A 16,788-nucleotide genomic window follows, 5' to 3' on the forward strand; every position below is an offset into this window, starting at 1 on the left:
ACACACACACACACACACACACACACACACACACACACACACACATATATATATATATATATATATATATATATATATATATAACTCTGTTACATAAAAACAGTACTCAACTTCTCACACTCCACCCCAGCGCCGGGAACAAGTCGCACTTCCAAATGCTGGTCAGAGCCAACCGCTGCCAGTGGTTTTAACGGCTGATAAGAAGACATACGGTCCCACGCGCTGATCTCCTGCACCACGGCTTCTATGCTCCATAAGCCACGCACATGCGGGTGAGGCAAACTTGGCCCTTGACAGCCGAGAGGTCGGCCAAAGCACGTGGCGAGCAGTTGACGACCCCCAACAACGGGGCCCCACTCGCGCCGCCACCTCTCTCAGCTCCGCCCAGCACGTACTCCCCGATCGTCACGCGACCGATCACTTGCCCCACCTCCCGCCAGAGGGCGGTAGCGGTCCAAACAGCGCGCCAAACCGAAAGCGCCACCGCAAACACTAGACGCGAAGCGAAAGCACTCCGCCTGGCGCGCTTTTCGAAGAGCCGGACACAACTACGGCTCACATCCCACATTGATTTCTGCGGTTATTTTAAGCAGTGTGGCTTGTCTGCTAGCTCTAACAACTCTACACAAATGCCACTATTCTGGTGTTCTGCGCACCCTCTTGACACTGTAGAGCTCGGAATACTGAATTCTCTAACCATTTCCGAAACTAAATGTACCATGCGTCTTGCTCCAACCACCATTCCGCCTTAAAAGTCTGTTAATCCCGTGGTGCGGCCATAATCACGTCGAAAATGTTTTGACATGAATCACCTGAGTCCACTGCCCTTTTATACGTAGCGTAACCGATACTGCGGCCATCTGTATACACTCCTGGAAACTGAAATAAGAACACCGTGAATTCATTGTCCCAGGAAGGGGAAACTTTATTGACACATTCCTGGGGTCAGATACATCACATGATCACACTGACAGAACCACAGGCACATAGACACAGGCAACAGAGCATGCACAATGTCGGCACTAGTACAGTGTATATCCACCTTTCGCAGCAATGCAGGCTGCTATTCTCCCATGGAGACGATCGTAGAGATGCTGGATGTAGTCCTGTGGAACGGCTTGCCATGCCATTTCCACCTGGCGCCTCAGTTGGACCAGCGTTCGTGCTGGACGTGCAGACCGCGTGAGACGACGCTTCATCCAGTCCCAAACATGCTCAATGGGGGACAGATCCGGAGATCTTGCTGGCCAGGGTAGTTGACTTACACCTTCTAGAGCACGTTGGGTGGCACGGGATACATGCGGACGTGCATTGTCCTGTTGGAACAGCAAGTTCCCTTGCCGGTCTAGGAATGGTAGAACGATGGGTTCGATGACGGTTTGGATGTACCGTGCACTATTCAGTGTCCCCTCGACGATCACCAGTGGTGTACGGCCAGTGTAGGAGATCGCTCCCCACACCATGATGCCGGGTGTTGGCCCTGTGTGCCTCGGTCGTATGCAGTCCTGATTGTGGCGCTCACCTGCACGGCGCCAAACACGCATACGACCATCATTGGCACCAAGGCAGAAGGGACTCTCATCGCTGAAGACGACACGTCTCCATTCGTCCCTCCATTCACGCCTGTCGCGACACCGCTGGAGGCGGGCTGCACGATGTTGGGGCGTGAGCGGAAGACGGCCTAACGGTGTGCGGGACCGTAGCCCAGCTTCATGGAAACGGTTGCGAATGGTCCTCGCCGATACCCCAGGAGCAACAGTGTCCCTAATTTGCTGGGAAGTGGCGGTGCGGTCCCCTACGGCACTGCGTAGGATCCTACGGTCTTGGCGTGCATCCGTGCGTCGCTGCGGTCCGGTCCCAGGTCGACGGGCACGTGCACCTTCCGCCGACCACTGGCGACAACATCGATGTACTGTGGAGACCTCACGTCCCACGTGTTGAGCAATTCGGCGGTACGTCCACCCGGCCTCCCGCATGCCCGCTATACGCCCTCGCTCAAAGTCCGTCAACTGCACATACGGTTCACGTCCACGCTGTCGCGGCATGCTACCAGTGTTAAAGACTGCGATGGAGCTCCGTATGCCACGGCAAACTGGCTGACACTGACGGCGGTGGTGCACAAATGCTGCGCAGCTAGCGCCATTCGACGGCCAACACCGCGGTTCCTGGTGTGTCCGCTGTGCCGTGCGTGTGATCATTGCTTGTACAGCCCTCTCGCAGTGTCCGGAGCAAGTATGGTGGGTCTGACACACCGGTGTCAATGTGTTCTTTTTTCCATTTCCAGGAGTGTATGTGCATATCGCTAGTCTATGACTTTTGCTATTGAGCCGCGTGGCTCGATCAGGGATATTTACGCCACCGGTATGGGTCATCTTTCCGGTGGTGTGCGCAGAGCGCGCGGTGGCGCCACCAACCGGGCCGATCGGGGAGCGAGCGGTAAGCTCTGGCAAGTAGCGAGGATTTTTGCTTTGGGACGGTTAGCAGTAACGTCGTTTGCCAAGTCTGGTGGACAGTTCAGGTGCCGTGCGAGGCAGCAGGAACAGCAAATCTAAAAGGGGCTGTTTACACGGTTGACGGCGCCGTAGGAAGTATCGCCGGCATGGAAGCAGTCACGTTACTGGGGCCGGCCGAAGTGGCCGTGCGGTTCTGGGCGCTGCAGTCTGGAACCGAGCGACCGCTACGGTCGCAGGTTCGAATCCTTCCTCGGGCATGGATGTGTGTGATGTCCTCAGGTTAGTTAGGTTTAATTAGTTCTAAGTTCTAGGCGACTGATGACCTCAGAAGTTAAGTCGCATAGTGCTCAGAGCCATTTGAACCATTTGAACGTTACTGGGAAGCTGTTGGTGTATCTCCCTTACTATTTGTGTGCTGGCACCGGCGTCTGCGGCGGCTGGCTATGTCGAACACGCAAGAGGTCTGTTGTAGATACCCACTAGCTCTGGGATTTTTCGTGCCTATTCGTGACTGTTGCTGCTCCCGTTTGTGGGCCCATGCCGAGCCTGTGTTGGAAACAGCTGAGTGAGCGGGCGTCCGCTTCTGGGCGTGGTTTGTTGAATCCCACGAGGTTGCCTTGCCGCACGAAATTTTATGTTTTACATCCTACATTTAAGTAACTTGGTTGTGTGCCATGGTATCTGATTTGATGTTGCCTGTTCTCTGAATTACTTTGGTAATACCAATCACTGCAGTAACGAAAGACTGCGTTTTCTCGTTAAATTTTAGTAAATTGTTCTTCAGGTTGATCACAGTTTTGAGTAAATAATTTTAACTCATTTCACTAAATATGTAATACGCCATAAGTGCCGTGGTTTATGAATGTTTAAATTCTGAAGTAACTTTCTCTCATCTAAATGGTAAATTTAAAGACGTGGGGTAATTTTAAAAAATGTGTTGATAGTTTGTAAGTAGGCTGCTTAGGTTTTCTTATTGGCAACGTTACGTAGCGCTCTGTATGAAAATCACTGGCTGTGCTGTTTGCAGTCTGTGGCTAGTTTGCATTGTTGTCTGCCATTGTAGTGTTGGGCAGCTGGATGTGAACAGCGCGTAGCGTTGCGCAGTTGGAGGTGAGCCGCCAGCAGTGGTGCATGTGGGGAGAGAGATGGAGGAGTTATGAAATTTGTAAGACTGGATGTCATGAACTGCTATGTACATTATGACTTTTGAACAATATTAAGGTAAATACATTGTTTTTTCTTTATCAAAACCTTTCATTTGCTAACTATGCCTATCAGTAGTTAGTGCCTTCAGTAGTTTGAACCTTTTATTTAACTGGCAGTAGTGGCGCTCGCTGCATTGCAGTAGTTTGATTAACCAAGATTTTTGTGAGGTAAATGATTTGTGAAACGTATAGGTTAATGTTAGTCAGGGCCATTCTTTTGTAGGGATTTTTGAAACTCAGATTGCGTTGCGCTAAAAAAAATATTGTGTGTCAGTTTAAGCACAGTCATGTATAATCGTTCAAAGGGGGCGTTTCATATGGCGACCCTTTAGAAAAATTATTCAAGACTCTGCTTAAACTGACACACAATATTTTTAGCGCAACGCAATCTGAGATTAAAAAATCCCTACAAAAGAATGGCCCTGACTAACATTAACCTATACGTTTCACAAATCACTTACCTCACAAAAATCTTGGTTACTCAAACTACTGCAATACAGCGAGCGCCACTACTGCCAGCTAGATAAAAGATTTAAACTACTGAAGGCACTAACTACTGATAGGCATAGTTAGCAAATGAAAGGTTTTGATAAAGAAAAAACAATGTATTTACCTTAATATTGTTCAAAAGTCATAATGTACATAGCAGTTCATGACATCCAGTCTTACAAATTTTATAACTCCTTCATCTCTCTCCTCACATCCACCACTGCTGGCGGCTCACCTCCAACTGCGCAACGCTACGCGCTGTTCACATCCAGCTGCCGCTGCCCAACACTACAATGGCAGACAACAATGCAAACTAGCCACAGACTGCACACACCACAGCCAGTGATTTTCGTACAGAGCGCTACGTAACGTTGCCAATAAGAAAATCTAAACAGCCTACTTACAGGTTTTATTTGTTACTTGTCTTGTTTAAATGCGCCAAATAAACATTCATTGCAACTGTCGATGGTGATTGCCTGATGTATCGCTCAGTCCAGTCCTACGACCTCATAGCCTATTGTGCTCAGCTTGTGTCGTGTAAAAGGTTGAATTCCATCATGTGCTGACACATCAGTTATCTCACTGTAAGCAGCTGCTGTAATTTTTGTACATTGACGACAGTTGCCGCTGATATGTCTGCGTGAGCAGGGGCGCTAGTCCAAAGAAACAATACCGGGCACGGACACACATGAATAATAAGACTACTGAAATAACACCAAGTGTCTGTGACCAAATCTCTGATTTACTCAGCAACACAAGTACTCGCTCGGCAAATAGACATAGCCTATGTCAGTGTCCCTTTCACACTCTAAGTATTAGGTCAGCGCATAAGTTCGTAACGTTTTTCCATAAGTTTAATAAATACACACATACACATAACACAATGTCCTTCACTATTTACAGCAGTCTGCCAGCGCTGGGGTAATTTTTCCATTCCGCGACTGTAGAAGTCAGATGCCTCTGAGGCGAAGAACTCGCCGAACCATGAAACGTCCTGGCAGATTAAAACTGTGTGCCGGACCGAGACTCGAACTCGGGACCTTTGCCTTTCGCGGGCAAGTTCTCATATCAGCTCACACTGCACTGCACAGTGAAAATGTCATTCTGGAAGCACCCCCAGGCTGTGGCTAAGCCATGTCTCCGCAATATCCTTTCTTTCAGGAGTGCTAGTTCTGCAGGTTCGCAGGAGAGCCTCTGTAAAGTTTGGAAGGTAGGAGATGAGGTACTGGCAGAAATAAAGCTGTGAGGACGGAGCGTGAGTCGTGCTTGGGTAGCTTATTTGGTAGAGCACTTGCCCGCGAAAGGCAAACGTCGCGAGTTCGAGTACCGGTCCGGCACACAGTTTTAATCTGCCAGGAAGTTTTATATCAGCGCACATTCCGCTGCAGAGTGAAAATCTCATTCGTCGAACCATGTTCGAAGCGCGTTTTTGTTCGGGATGGAACTTTGTTGAAGGTTGTTCGATAGAGAGCGGTAAATATTGAAATCTGAGTGAATAAGGTGGGACTTCCCAGCCCAACTCTTGTATAGTGTTTTTTGTCAGTATAGCAGAATGCGGGCGGGCGTTCTCACGGAGTAGCATCACTTCAAGAAGTCTTCGTGGTCGTTGTTCTTGGACTGCGTTTGCATGACCTCTCAGTTGTTGACAGTAAATGTCAGCAGTGATGGTTACACCTCGGGGAAGCAATTCGAAGTACACCACACCGTCGTTATTCCGCCATATGCGTAACATTATCTTTTGTGGATGGGTGCAGATCTTCATAAGGGGATTTTCGCTATATCTAGGCTCAGCTTTCCCTTTATTTTCTTTATGTTAGAATACAGATACCATTTCTCGTCACCAGTAACGGTATAGGACAGGAATGGTCAGTGTTGTTCGTGAGCCAATTGATGACAAGTAAGCAGAGATGCACATGTGGGAACATGCTGATTTTTGTGATTTTGGTTTAGAGCGTGCGGTATCTGTACACCCGGTATTTCACCCTTCCCCACTGCATGCAAATGTCGCACAATGGTGGGAGGATCACAGTTCATTACATTTGCCAGTTCTAGAGTACAGCGCCGTGGATCACTGTGGATTACTGCGCTTAAACGAACTTCAGCGAACCTCGAAAGTTTTTCTATTCTTGAAGAACCACTAATGTCAACACTACCCTATTTAAAACGAGAAACCATTTTCTTTCCGTGCCCCATCCATAGGCATTAATCCCATACACGACGTAAATGTGTCTGCGTGTCTCTGCTACTGTCAACCCTCTATTCCACACGAGCGGAAGAATATGTCGGAAATGGTCCGGTTTCTCGAATTGGCGCTCCATTTTCTAGCGTCCGCAGTTCCACTCACTAGCTCCAGATGACAAAATGACAACATGCGTACTTAAATAGCAACAATGAACTACAAAAAAATGTAAATCGATAAATAAACCCACAGCAACCGGTATACTAACATGTAAAACATAAAACGCTACGAACTTGTGCACTAACCTAATACTCGACTGGCCATTAAAATTGCTACACCACAAAGATGACATGCTACAAACGCGAAATTTAACCAACAGGAAGAAGATGCTGTGATATGCAAATGATTAGCTTTTCAGAGCAATCACGCAAGGTTGGTGCCGGTGGCGACACCTACAACGTGCTGACACGAGGAAAGTTTCCAACCGATTTCTCATACACAAACAGCAGTTGACCCTCGTTGCCTGGTGAAACGTTGTTGTGATGCATCGTGTAAGGAGGATAAATGCGTACCATCACGTTTCCGATGAAGGTCGGATTGTAGCCTATCGCTTATCGGGACATTGCTGTTCGCGTTTGGTCGAGATCCAATGACTGTTAGCAGAATATGGAATCGGTGGGTTAAGGAGGGTAATACTGAACGCCTTGCTAGATCCCAACGGCCTCCTATCACCACCAGTCGAGATGACAGGCAAGTTACCCGCATGGCTGTAACGGATCGTGTAGCCACGTCTCGATCCCTGAGTCACAGATGGGGACGTTTGCAAGACAACAACCATCTGCACGAACCGTTAAACGACGTTTGCAGCAGCATGGACTATCACCTCGGAGACCATCGCTGCGGTTACCCCTGACGCTGTATCACAGACAGGAGTGCATGCGATGGTGTACTCAACGACGAACCTGGGTGCACGAATGGCAAATTGTCATTTTTTCTGATGAAACCAGAATCCGCATTTGCCGACATCGCGGTGAACGCACATTGGAAGCGTGTATTCGTCATCGCCATACTTGCATATCACCCGGCGTAATGGTATGGGGTGCCATTGGTTACACGTTTCGGTCACCCCTCGTTCGCATTGACGCCTCGTCGAACAGTGAACGTTACATTTCAGATGCGTTACGACCCGTGGCTTTACCCTTCATTCCATCTCTGCGAAACCCTACATTTCAGCAGGATAATACGCGACCGCATGTTGCAGGCTCTGCACGGGTCTTTCTGGATACAGAAAATGTTCGACTGCTGTCTTAGCCAGCACATTCTCCAGATCTCTCACCAACTGAAAACGTCTGGTCAATGGTGGCCGAGCAACTGGCTCGTCACAATACGCAAGTCACTACTCTTGATGAACTGTGGTATCGTGTTGAAGCTGCATGGACAGCTGTACCTGTACACGCCATCCAAGCTCTGTTTGACTCAATGCCCAGGCGTTTCAAGGCCGTTATTACGGCCAGAGGTGGTAGTTCTGGGTACCGATGTTTCAGGATCTATGCACCCAAATTGCGTGAAAAAGTAATCACATGTCAGTTCTAGTATACATCTACATCTACATCTACATTTATAGTCCGCAAGCCACCCAACGGTGTGTGGCGGAGGGCACTTTACGTGCCACTGTCATTACCTCCCTTTCCTGTTCCAGTCGTGTATGGTTCGCGGGAAGAACGACTGTCTGAAAGCCTCCGTGCGCGCTCTAATCTCTCTAATTTTACATTCGTGATCTCCTCGGGAGATATATTTAGGGGGAAGCAATATATTCGATACCTCATCCAGAAACGCACCCTCTCGAAACCTGGCGAGCAAGCTACACCGCGATGCAGCGCGCCTCTCTTGCAGAGTCTGCCATTTCAGTTTGTTAAATATCTCCGTAACGCTATCACGGTTGCCAAATAACCCTGTGACGAAACACACCGCTCTTCTTGGGATCTTCTCTATCTCCTCCGTCAACCCGATCTGGTACGGATCCCACACTGATGAGCAATACTCAAGTATAGGTCGAACGAGTGTTTTGTAAGCCGCCTCCTTTGTTGATGGACTACATTTTCTAAGGACTCTCCCAATGAATCTCAACCTGGTACCCGCCTTACCAACAATTAAGTTTATATGATCATTCCACTTCAAATCGTTCCGCACGCATACTCCCAGATATATTACAGATATAACTGCTACCAGTGTTTGTTCCGCTATCACATAATCATACAATAAAGGATCCTTCCTTCTATGTATTCGCAATACATTATATTTGTCTATGTTAAGGGTCAGTTGCCACTCCCTGCACCAAGTGCCTATCCGCTGCAGATCTTCCTGCATTTCGCTACAATTTTCTAATGCTGCAACTTCTCTGTATACTACAGCATCATCCGCGAAAAGCCGCATGGAACTTACGACACTATCTACTAGGTCATTTATATATATTGTGAAAAGCAATGGTCCCATAACACTCCCCTGTGGCACGCCAGAGGTTACTTTAAAGTCTGTAGACGTCTCTCCATTGATAACAACATGCTGTGTTCTGTTTGCTAAAAACTCTTCAATCCAGCCACACAGCTGGTCTGATATTCCGTAGGCTCTTACTTTGTTTATCAGGCGACAGTGCGGAACTGTATCGAACGCCTTCCGGAAGTCAAGAAAAATAGCATCTACCTGTATCTAATATTTTCTGGGTCTCATGAACAAATAAAGCGAGTTAGGTCTCACACGATCGCTGTTTCCGGAATCCATGTTGATTCCTACATAGTAGATTCTGAGTTTCCAAAAACGACATGATACTCGAGCAAAAAACATGTTGTAAAATTCTACAACAGATCGACGTCAGAGATATAGGTCTATAGTTTTGCGCATCTGCTCGACGACTCTTCTTGAAGACTGGGACTACCTGTGCTCTTTTCCAATCATTTGGAACCTTCCGCCCTCTAGAGACTTGCGGTACACGGCTGTTAGAAGGGGGGCAAGTTCTTTCGCGTACTCTGTGTAGAATCGAATTGATATCCCGTCAGGTCCAGTGGACTTTCCTCTGTTGAGTGATTCCAGTTGCTTTTCTATTCCTTGGACACTTATTTCGATGTCAGCCATTTTTTCGTTTGTGCGAGGATTTAAAGAAGGAATTGCAGTGCGGTCTTCCTCTGTGAAACAGCTTTGGAAAAAGGTGTTTAGTATTTCAGCTTTACGCTTGTCATCCTCTGTTTCAATGCCATCATCATCCCGGAGTGTCTGGACATGCTGTTTCGAGCCACTTACTGATTTAACGTAAGACCAGAACTTCCTAGTATTTTCTGTCAAGTCGGTACCTAGTATTTCACTTTCGAATTCACTGAACGCTTCACGCATAGCCCTCCTTACGCTAACTTTGACATCGTTTAGCTTCTGTTTGTCTGAGAGGTTTTGGCTGCGTTTAAACTTGGAGTGAAGCTCTCTTTGCTTTTGCAGTAGTTTCCTAACTTTGTTGTTGTACCACGGTGGGTTTTTCCCGTCCCTCACAGTTTTACTCGGCACGTACCTGTCTAAAATGCATTTTACGATTGCCTTGAACGTTTTCCATAAACACTCAACATTGTCAGTGTCGGAACAGAAATTTTCGTTCTGACCTGTTAGGTAGTCTGAAATCTGCCTTCTATTACTCTTGCTAAACAGCTAAACCTTCCTCCCTTTTTTTATATTCCTATTAACTTCCATATTCAGGGATGCTGCAACGGCCTTATGATTACTGATTCTCTGTTCTGCGCTTACAGAGTCGAAAAGTTCGGATCTGTTTGTTATCAGTAGGTCCAAGATGTTATCTCCACGAGTCGGCTCTCTGTTTAATTGCTCGAGGTAATTTTCGGATAGCGCACTCAGTATAATGTCACTCGATGCTCTGTCCCTACCACCCGTCCTAAGCATCTGAGTGTCCCAGTCTATATCTGGTAAATTGAAATCTCCACCTAAGACTATAACATGCTGAGAAAATTTATGTGAAATGTATTCCAAATTTTCTCTCAGTTGTTCTGCCACTAATGCTGCTGAGTCGGGGGGTCGGTAAAAGGAGCCAATTATTAACCTAGCTCGGTTGTTGAGTGTAACCTCCACCCAAAATAATTCACAGGAACTATCCACTTCTACTTCACTACAGGATAAACTACTACTAACAGCGACGAACACTCCACCACCGGTTGCATGCAATCTATCCTTTATGAACACCGTCTGTACCTTTGTAAAAATTTCGGCAGAATTTATCTCTGGCTTCAGCCAGCTTTCTGTACCTATAACGATTTCAGCTTCGGTGCTTTCTATCAGCGCTTGAAGTTCCGGTACTTTACCAACGCAGCTTCGACAGTTTACAATTACAATACCGATTGCTGCTTGGTCCCCGCATGTCCTGACTTTGCCCCGCACCCGTTGAGGCTGTTGCCATTTCTGTACTTTATTTAGGTTGAGGCTGTTGCCATCTAACCTAAATAACCGCCCAGCCCATGCCACACAACCCCTGCTACCCGTGTAGCCGCTTGCTGCGTGTAGTGGACTCCTGACCTATCCAGCGGAACCCGAAACCCCACCACCCTATGTTGCAAGTCGAGGAATCTGCAGCCCACACGGTCGCAGAACCGTCTCAGCCTCTGATTCAGACCCTCCACTCGGCTCTGTACCATAGGTCCGCAGTCAGTCCTGTCGACGATGCTGCAGATGGTGAGCTCTGCTTTCATCCCGCTAGCAATACTGGCAGTCTTCACCAAATCAGATAGCCGCCGGAAGCCAGAGAGGATTTCCTCCGATCCATAGCGACACACATCATTGGTGCCGACATGAGCGACCACCTGCAGATGGGTGCACCCTGTACCATTCATGGCATCCGGAAGGACCCTTTCCACATCTGGAATGACTCCCCCCGGTATGCACACGGAGTGCACTTTGGTTTTCTTCCCCTCCCTTGCTGCCATATCCCTAAGGGGCCCCATTACGCGCCTGACGTTGGAGCTCCCAACTACCCTTAAGTATAATATATTTGTCCAATGAATACCCATTTATCATCTGCATTTTTTCTTGGTCTAGCAATTTTCATGGCCAGTTGTGTATATCTGTGAATGTGAACATGTCCTTCGTGGCATAGACACTGTTCTGTGGTGATGTCTTACGCTACCGCTGAGTTGCTGATTTGCTGTCGGTCTCGCCGTCGGAGTGCGTGACGGTTCGTTCAGCAGACTGGTCGCTGCTTCCTGATAGGTCAGCTGCGATGTACGAGCTCTATTCAGCTTGAACTACCTGTTAAGGCATGGATAGTTGCTTATATCGTGGTCTGCGCAGTAATATCAAAGTGCACACTATTTGTTCCACGTGACTGATGATGTACAGCAGTTCCCGTTGTGCTGGCGACCTCTGTCGTCCGCCGCTCGTACTGCTAGCCGTCTCGCTCCGCTTGGCGTTTAGGCTGCCCCGTGCAACCTGCGCTGCTGGAGGGAAGGCTAGCGTGCAGTGGAGTTGTGGCCATGCGGTCGGATTTCCTTTTCTTTACCCATCTCCTTCTGAGGTACGCAAGAGAGAGCTGCCTAAGTACTGGATTTAGACTCGATACATTTCATACCAAAACTGTTGCACGAATAACGTGTTACAGTTTACTTGTCTGTCTCGCAAAACCTGTGTTTCTTCCTATCTGTCCATTTGTCAAGAGAGCGCACTTCCACTACACTTACGAAAAATCGGCACTTATTCACTCCGAGATCATTTGGCTTGTAGTGCGCACACTAAGGTATTCGCAAACTAACTGATGTGAAACATTTCATTGCTGAAGTGGTGAGAATTCCAGTGTCAGCTTTTCGACTTCATAAAAAAATACAAAACTATATTTTCCAGAATCAATCCACTGAAGACGCCTTTAGGATAAAAGCCGAAAAGCGCCTGGAACTTAAATAAAATATTGTGTTACACCAAGAAAATGACGTTGCGACGTTATAAAGCGAATGCTTAAAAAATTTCTGCACCGCCTGAACATTATCGAATGTTTGCGGTCGTAGACCAAAAGAGTGAAGAAAGTGAGGGAATAATGTTTACGAAATAGTATATTAATAACTTTATTTTGAAATTTGAGACAGAAACAAATACCGCCAGAACTATGGTTTTAATTGCGTTATAATGGGATCAAGAACGGCCTTGCCGCAGTGCACACTGGTGAGATCACCGAAGTTAAGCGCTGTCGGGCGTGGTCGGCACTTGGATGGGTGACGATCCAGGCCGCCATGCGCTGTTGCCATTTTTCGAGGTGCACTCAGCCTCGTGATGCCAATTGAGGAGCTACTCGACCGAATAGTAGCGGCTTCGGTCAAGAATACCACCATAACGACCGGGAGTGCGGTGTGCTGACCCCACGCCCCTCCTACCCGCATCCTCCACCGAAGATGACACGGCGGTCAGATGGTCCCGGTAGGCCACTCGTGGCCTGAAGATGGAGTGCTTATAATGAGATCAAGACTATTCCAGTTTATAATAAATAACACACACGTCTGTGTCTCCCTTCCATGCCAATGCCAGATCTTACAACAAAGAAAAGATAGTCTGTTCGAAAGGGCACGTATTTCAATATCTGGAAGATGAAAACCTGCTACTCGGTAACATTCACTACTTAGTTTCTCGATCTCATGCATAGTAACATAGTCGAATGCTTCTATGAGCGCTGTTCACAGCGTACTACTCAGTCGTGTCCCACTCATACACAAAAACCGTACTGAGATCGTCCAGTATGTGATGTGTGTTCCGGCGACGACACGCTGCAAGTTTCTACAGGCAGAAACGATGCCCAGTTGGGTTTATGTTAGCAGGTACGAGCCGGAAGCACGCGCATTATCGCCTTCGATAACTAACCCCTTCGAATGTTCTGTCCCGATACTCTAGTACCCTCAGATTACCCTTGACGGCGAAGAGGGGCTACGACATCTCCACTTGCTGCCGGCCAAACTCATGACTGATCTACTTCCCTTGTTGAAATTGTGTGACTCAAAGTCTGAGACGTCCAAAGAGTGCTGGAGCTACGTCCAGAGCTAGCCACACGTGACTCGTCATTCTCTCGCTTCTTGATGAAATATCAGCCACGTTTGAAACTTCTTTAAGTAAGAGATTCCATTCACACAGTCTTCGAAAAAGAAACATTCCTCTCGGCCCATATCATAACGCAAGTATGCTCCTTTTCATCTCCTACACATGGTGGAGATTTTCCTCAGACGAAAACCAATCTGTTTCTGTGTAACCTACGATGTATCGCACGTTCATCAGTATATGACACTCTTTAGCGAGACACTGTACGAGGATGTTCTGCCAACGAAGCTCAACAGGCTGTAATCTGCTGTTCAATGTTGTTGCCAAATAATTCGTTCGCAAACGTCAGCCAATATGTTTCCATATTCAAACATCTGTCAATGTGATCATGAATTACTGACCGTGATACCTGAAACTGCCCCTTTGCGAATGTATTTCATGTGAGGCCGCTTATGCGAGTGAGTGACCGTGACTCTCTTTCGCTGGACATTCGTGCGCCCACACAAACACACACACACACACACACACACACACACACACACACACACACACACACACGACGCGCGCCACTAAACGCTCATGAACGGTGTAACTGTGCCCATCCACGTCAGCCATAATCGCTACTAAAACGCAACTCTGCAACAAAAGTATACCGTACTGACAGGAATACTTTTCTTCATGTTCAAAGCACAGATACAGTAAAACAACTACTTATTGCCCCAGATGTACAAAGTGTTTGTGCGTGTGTGTGTGTGTGTGTGTGTGTGTGTGTGTGTGTGTGTGTGTGAATGTGTGTTTGTGCGTGTGTGTGTGTGTGTGTGTGTGTGTGAAAGTCTGTGTGTGTGTGTGTGTGTGTATTGGGGGTGAGGGGGGGAGGAGTGGTACACAGCCTTCTCCGACACCTTGTAGATTCCGTCTGGGTTCACACACACCTTCATTCATTCCTTTCGCTGCTTAAGACATTTCTGCAAGGTAGTTTCTTGAGGCGTCAGTGCAATTGCTAAGTTCTGCCTTATGGCAGTGTGCGAAATCGTGTCTGTGATACACTCCTCGGCCACTACCATTAGTTCTGGCATCTTTGATTGCTCTTATCGCTGCTTGAAAGCATATAAACAGTTGCTCAAATGCACCTGTTTTAATGGTTTCCTACCAATGCGACGATCTGACATCTTATCTTGTACGTGCTCTCGTATCAAATCTGCTGGATGTCATGGGGGGATCTACTTGTAAGCTTTTTGTTAACGCGAAGAGAAAGTAATGCATTGTTTTTGTGCTACTGCAGGCTGCTTCTTCGGTTCGGCTTTCGACTCGGTGTCTACAGCGATGGCGTATCTGGTGCCTTTCGACTACGTGCTCATGATCATGTCTGGGCTCTTCGTAAACCTCAGGTAAGAAGAAACATCTCGATATGACTATTATACGTTTTTATTTGACAGCAACTTTTTTTATTTTGGTTTAATTTGTCATACGATGCAGCAGTGCACACAGCTTAACTCTCCACAGAATTCAGTTGATGAAGTTCTGATGACCTATGACCTTTGGTCATCAGGTTGTGTCTGCAACAAATCAACGGTGAGCGACGTAGACCAGTATTCAGCATTAAGTATTGTTTTTGTTGTTAGTACATCCTGCGTCACGCAAAATCTACACGAGGAATTACATGACACCTCAAAAGTGTCCATATATACAATTGAAAGGGTTCTGTGTGACATAATGCTATAGATTTAAAAGTATACATGCCTACGCAACAATGCATTTACACTCTGCTAATGTGACAGAACGAGATGACCAGAAGAACGCTGTGAGCTTGCACAAAGCACATGGTTATCTATTGCTGGCCATTAAAATTGCAACACTTGGAGGACAGCAAATAATGAAATTTAACCTACTCGCGTATATAGCATAAATGGACGAATACATGAAGCAGTTTGTGCTGTACTGAGGATGCATAAAATATATCATTTTTGAGTAAAAGTTTTATTACTGAACTAGCTTAGCGCACGCTGCTTCGCTCGTGTAGTCTGTATTGTCTGCACTGATTTTGTTTTGTTTTTGTTTAATCAAATTCTTATATTGTTAGCAAATTGCAACACCTTCTAAACTTTTCATGCTAATTGAGGCCATAGAAGCACGGTCTTTCCCGACTCTACTTTTGACCAAAAAGCAATTCTGGTTGATGGAATCCAAGATTTTTGTTAATCATGCCTTCTGCGTTCTTGTGGTGATATTTCCGTAGGAACTTTCATTACCTAACACATATTCCTTTTCATCCAACCGAGAAGTGAAATACAGATTTTGACAGATTTAGTTTTTAAAATTGTTTAATATAATGAAATATTTCATTAATAATTTTCACCCATTTTTCACGCCCTAAGGGGCTGAATTTCCAAAAACGGTGGAACGCGTATTTTCAAATTTGTAACAGAGAAGCCAAATATAAATTTTCTTTGATTTAGCTTTGAAAATGATTTCGTAATGAAACAATTTCATAAGACTCTTCATTCACAATTTCACTCTCTTAGCGGACAGAAATTCTAAAAAACACTGGAGCAAGTTTCTTTTTATTTCTAACCGAGAATTGAAATGACAACTATCATAGATGTAGCTTTAAAAATGCTTTAGTAGTTCTTCAGTAATGAATTATTTCCAAAAAATTCACCCAGTATTTTGCACCCTTAATGCTTCAATTTTCAAAAATGCTGAAAAACCCATTTTTTATTTCTGACTCAGAAACCAAATACCAATTTTTGTAGTTGATTAAAACTCCCATAATAGCGATATTCTTCAAAAAGACTTTCATCCCTTATTTTAACTCATTTAGGAGTGGAATTTCGAACAATAATTTCTTAAACGGTACCTGCAGTATGAGATCCACACCCTCTCCAATTTCAAGTTTGTATCCTTAGCAGTTTCGTCTGGGCGATGAGGGATCAGTGAATCAGTGTGGCCGTATTTCATACCCCTTAGAAGGTGAATTTCGAAAAACAGTGGCACTCGCATTATTTATTTCTAGCTGAGAAAACAAATGCAAATTTTCATAGGTTTAAGATTCAAAACATATTCATAATGAAACGTTTCATAAAACGTTTCGTCTCTTGTTTCACCCACTTAGGGTTTGAATTTCCAAAACCACTCACACATGTATTTGTTTATTTGTAGCCGAGATGTGAAATAGCATTTCTTCCGGATGTAGCTTTGAAAATACTTTACTAGTTCCTCAATAGTAATTTATTGTCAAAAAATTTCACCTGTTATGTCACCCCCATAGGTGCTAAATTTCCAAAAATTCTCCAAAATGTATTTCTTAATTTCTGACTGAGAAACCAAATATCAATTTTCACAGGTCTAGCTTCAATATTGCAGTAGTAGTGACATGTTTTCTAAAACCTCTCATCCCCTATTTCAT

General features: G+C 45.9%; 1 protein-coding gene across 1 annotated transcript in view; it reads left to right on the plus strand.

Annotated features, from left to right (window-relative positions):
* Nucleotides 1-16,788, plus strand: part of LOC126176630 (protein scarlet-like) — a 204,695-nt gene that overhangs the window by 131,414 nt on the left and 56,493 nt on the right. Inside the window, exon 11 of the mRNA XM_049923789.1 lies at nucleotides 14,665-14,770. Coding sequence (XP_049779746.1) covers nucleotides 14,665-14,770 — 106 coding nt within the window. The remainder of the gene's footprint in view (nucleotides 1-14,664; nucleotides 14,771-16,788) is intronic.

Source organism: Schistocerca cancellata, chromosome 3, assembly GCF_023864275.1.
Source record: "Schistocerca cancellata isolate TAMUIC-IGC-003103 chromosome 3, iqSchCanc2.1, whole genome shotgun sequence".
NCBI lineage: Eukaryota > Metazoa > Arthropoda > Insecta > Orthoptera > Acrididae > Schistocerca > Schistocerca cancellata.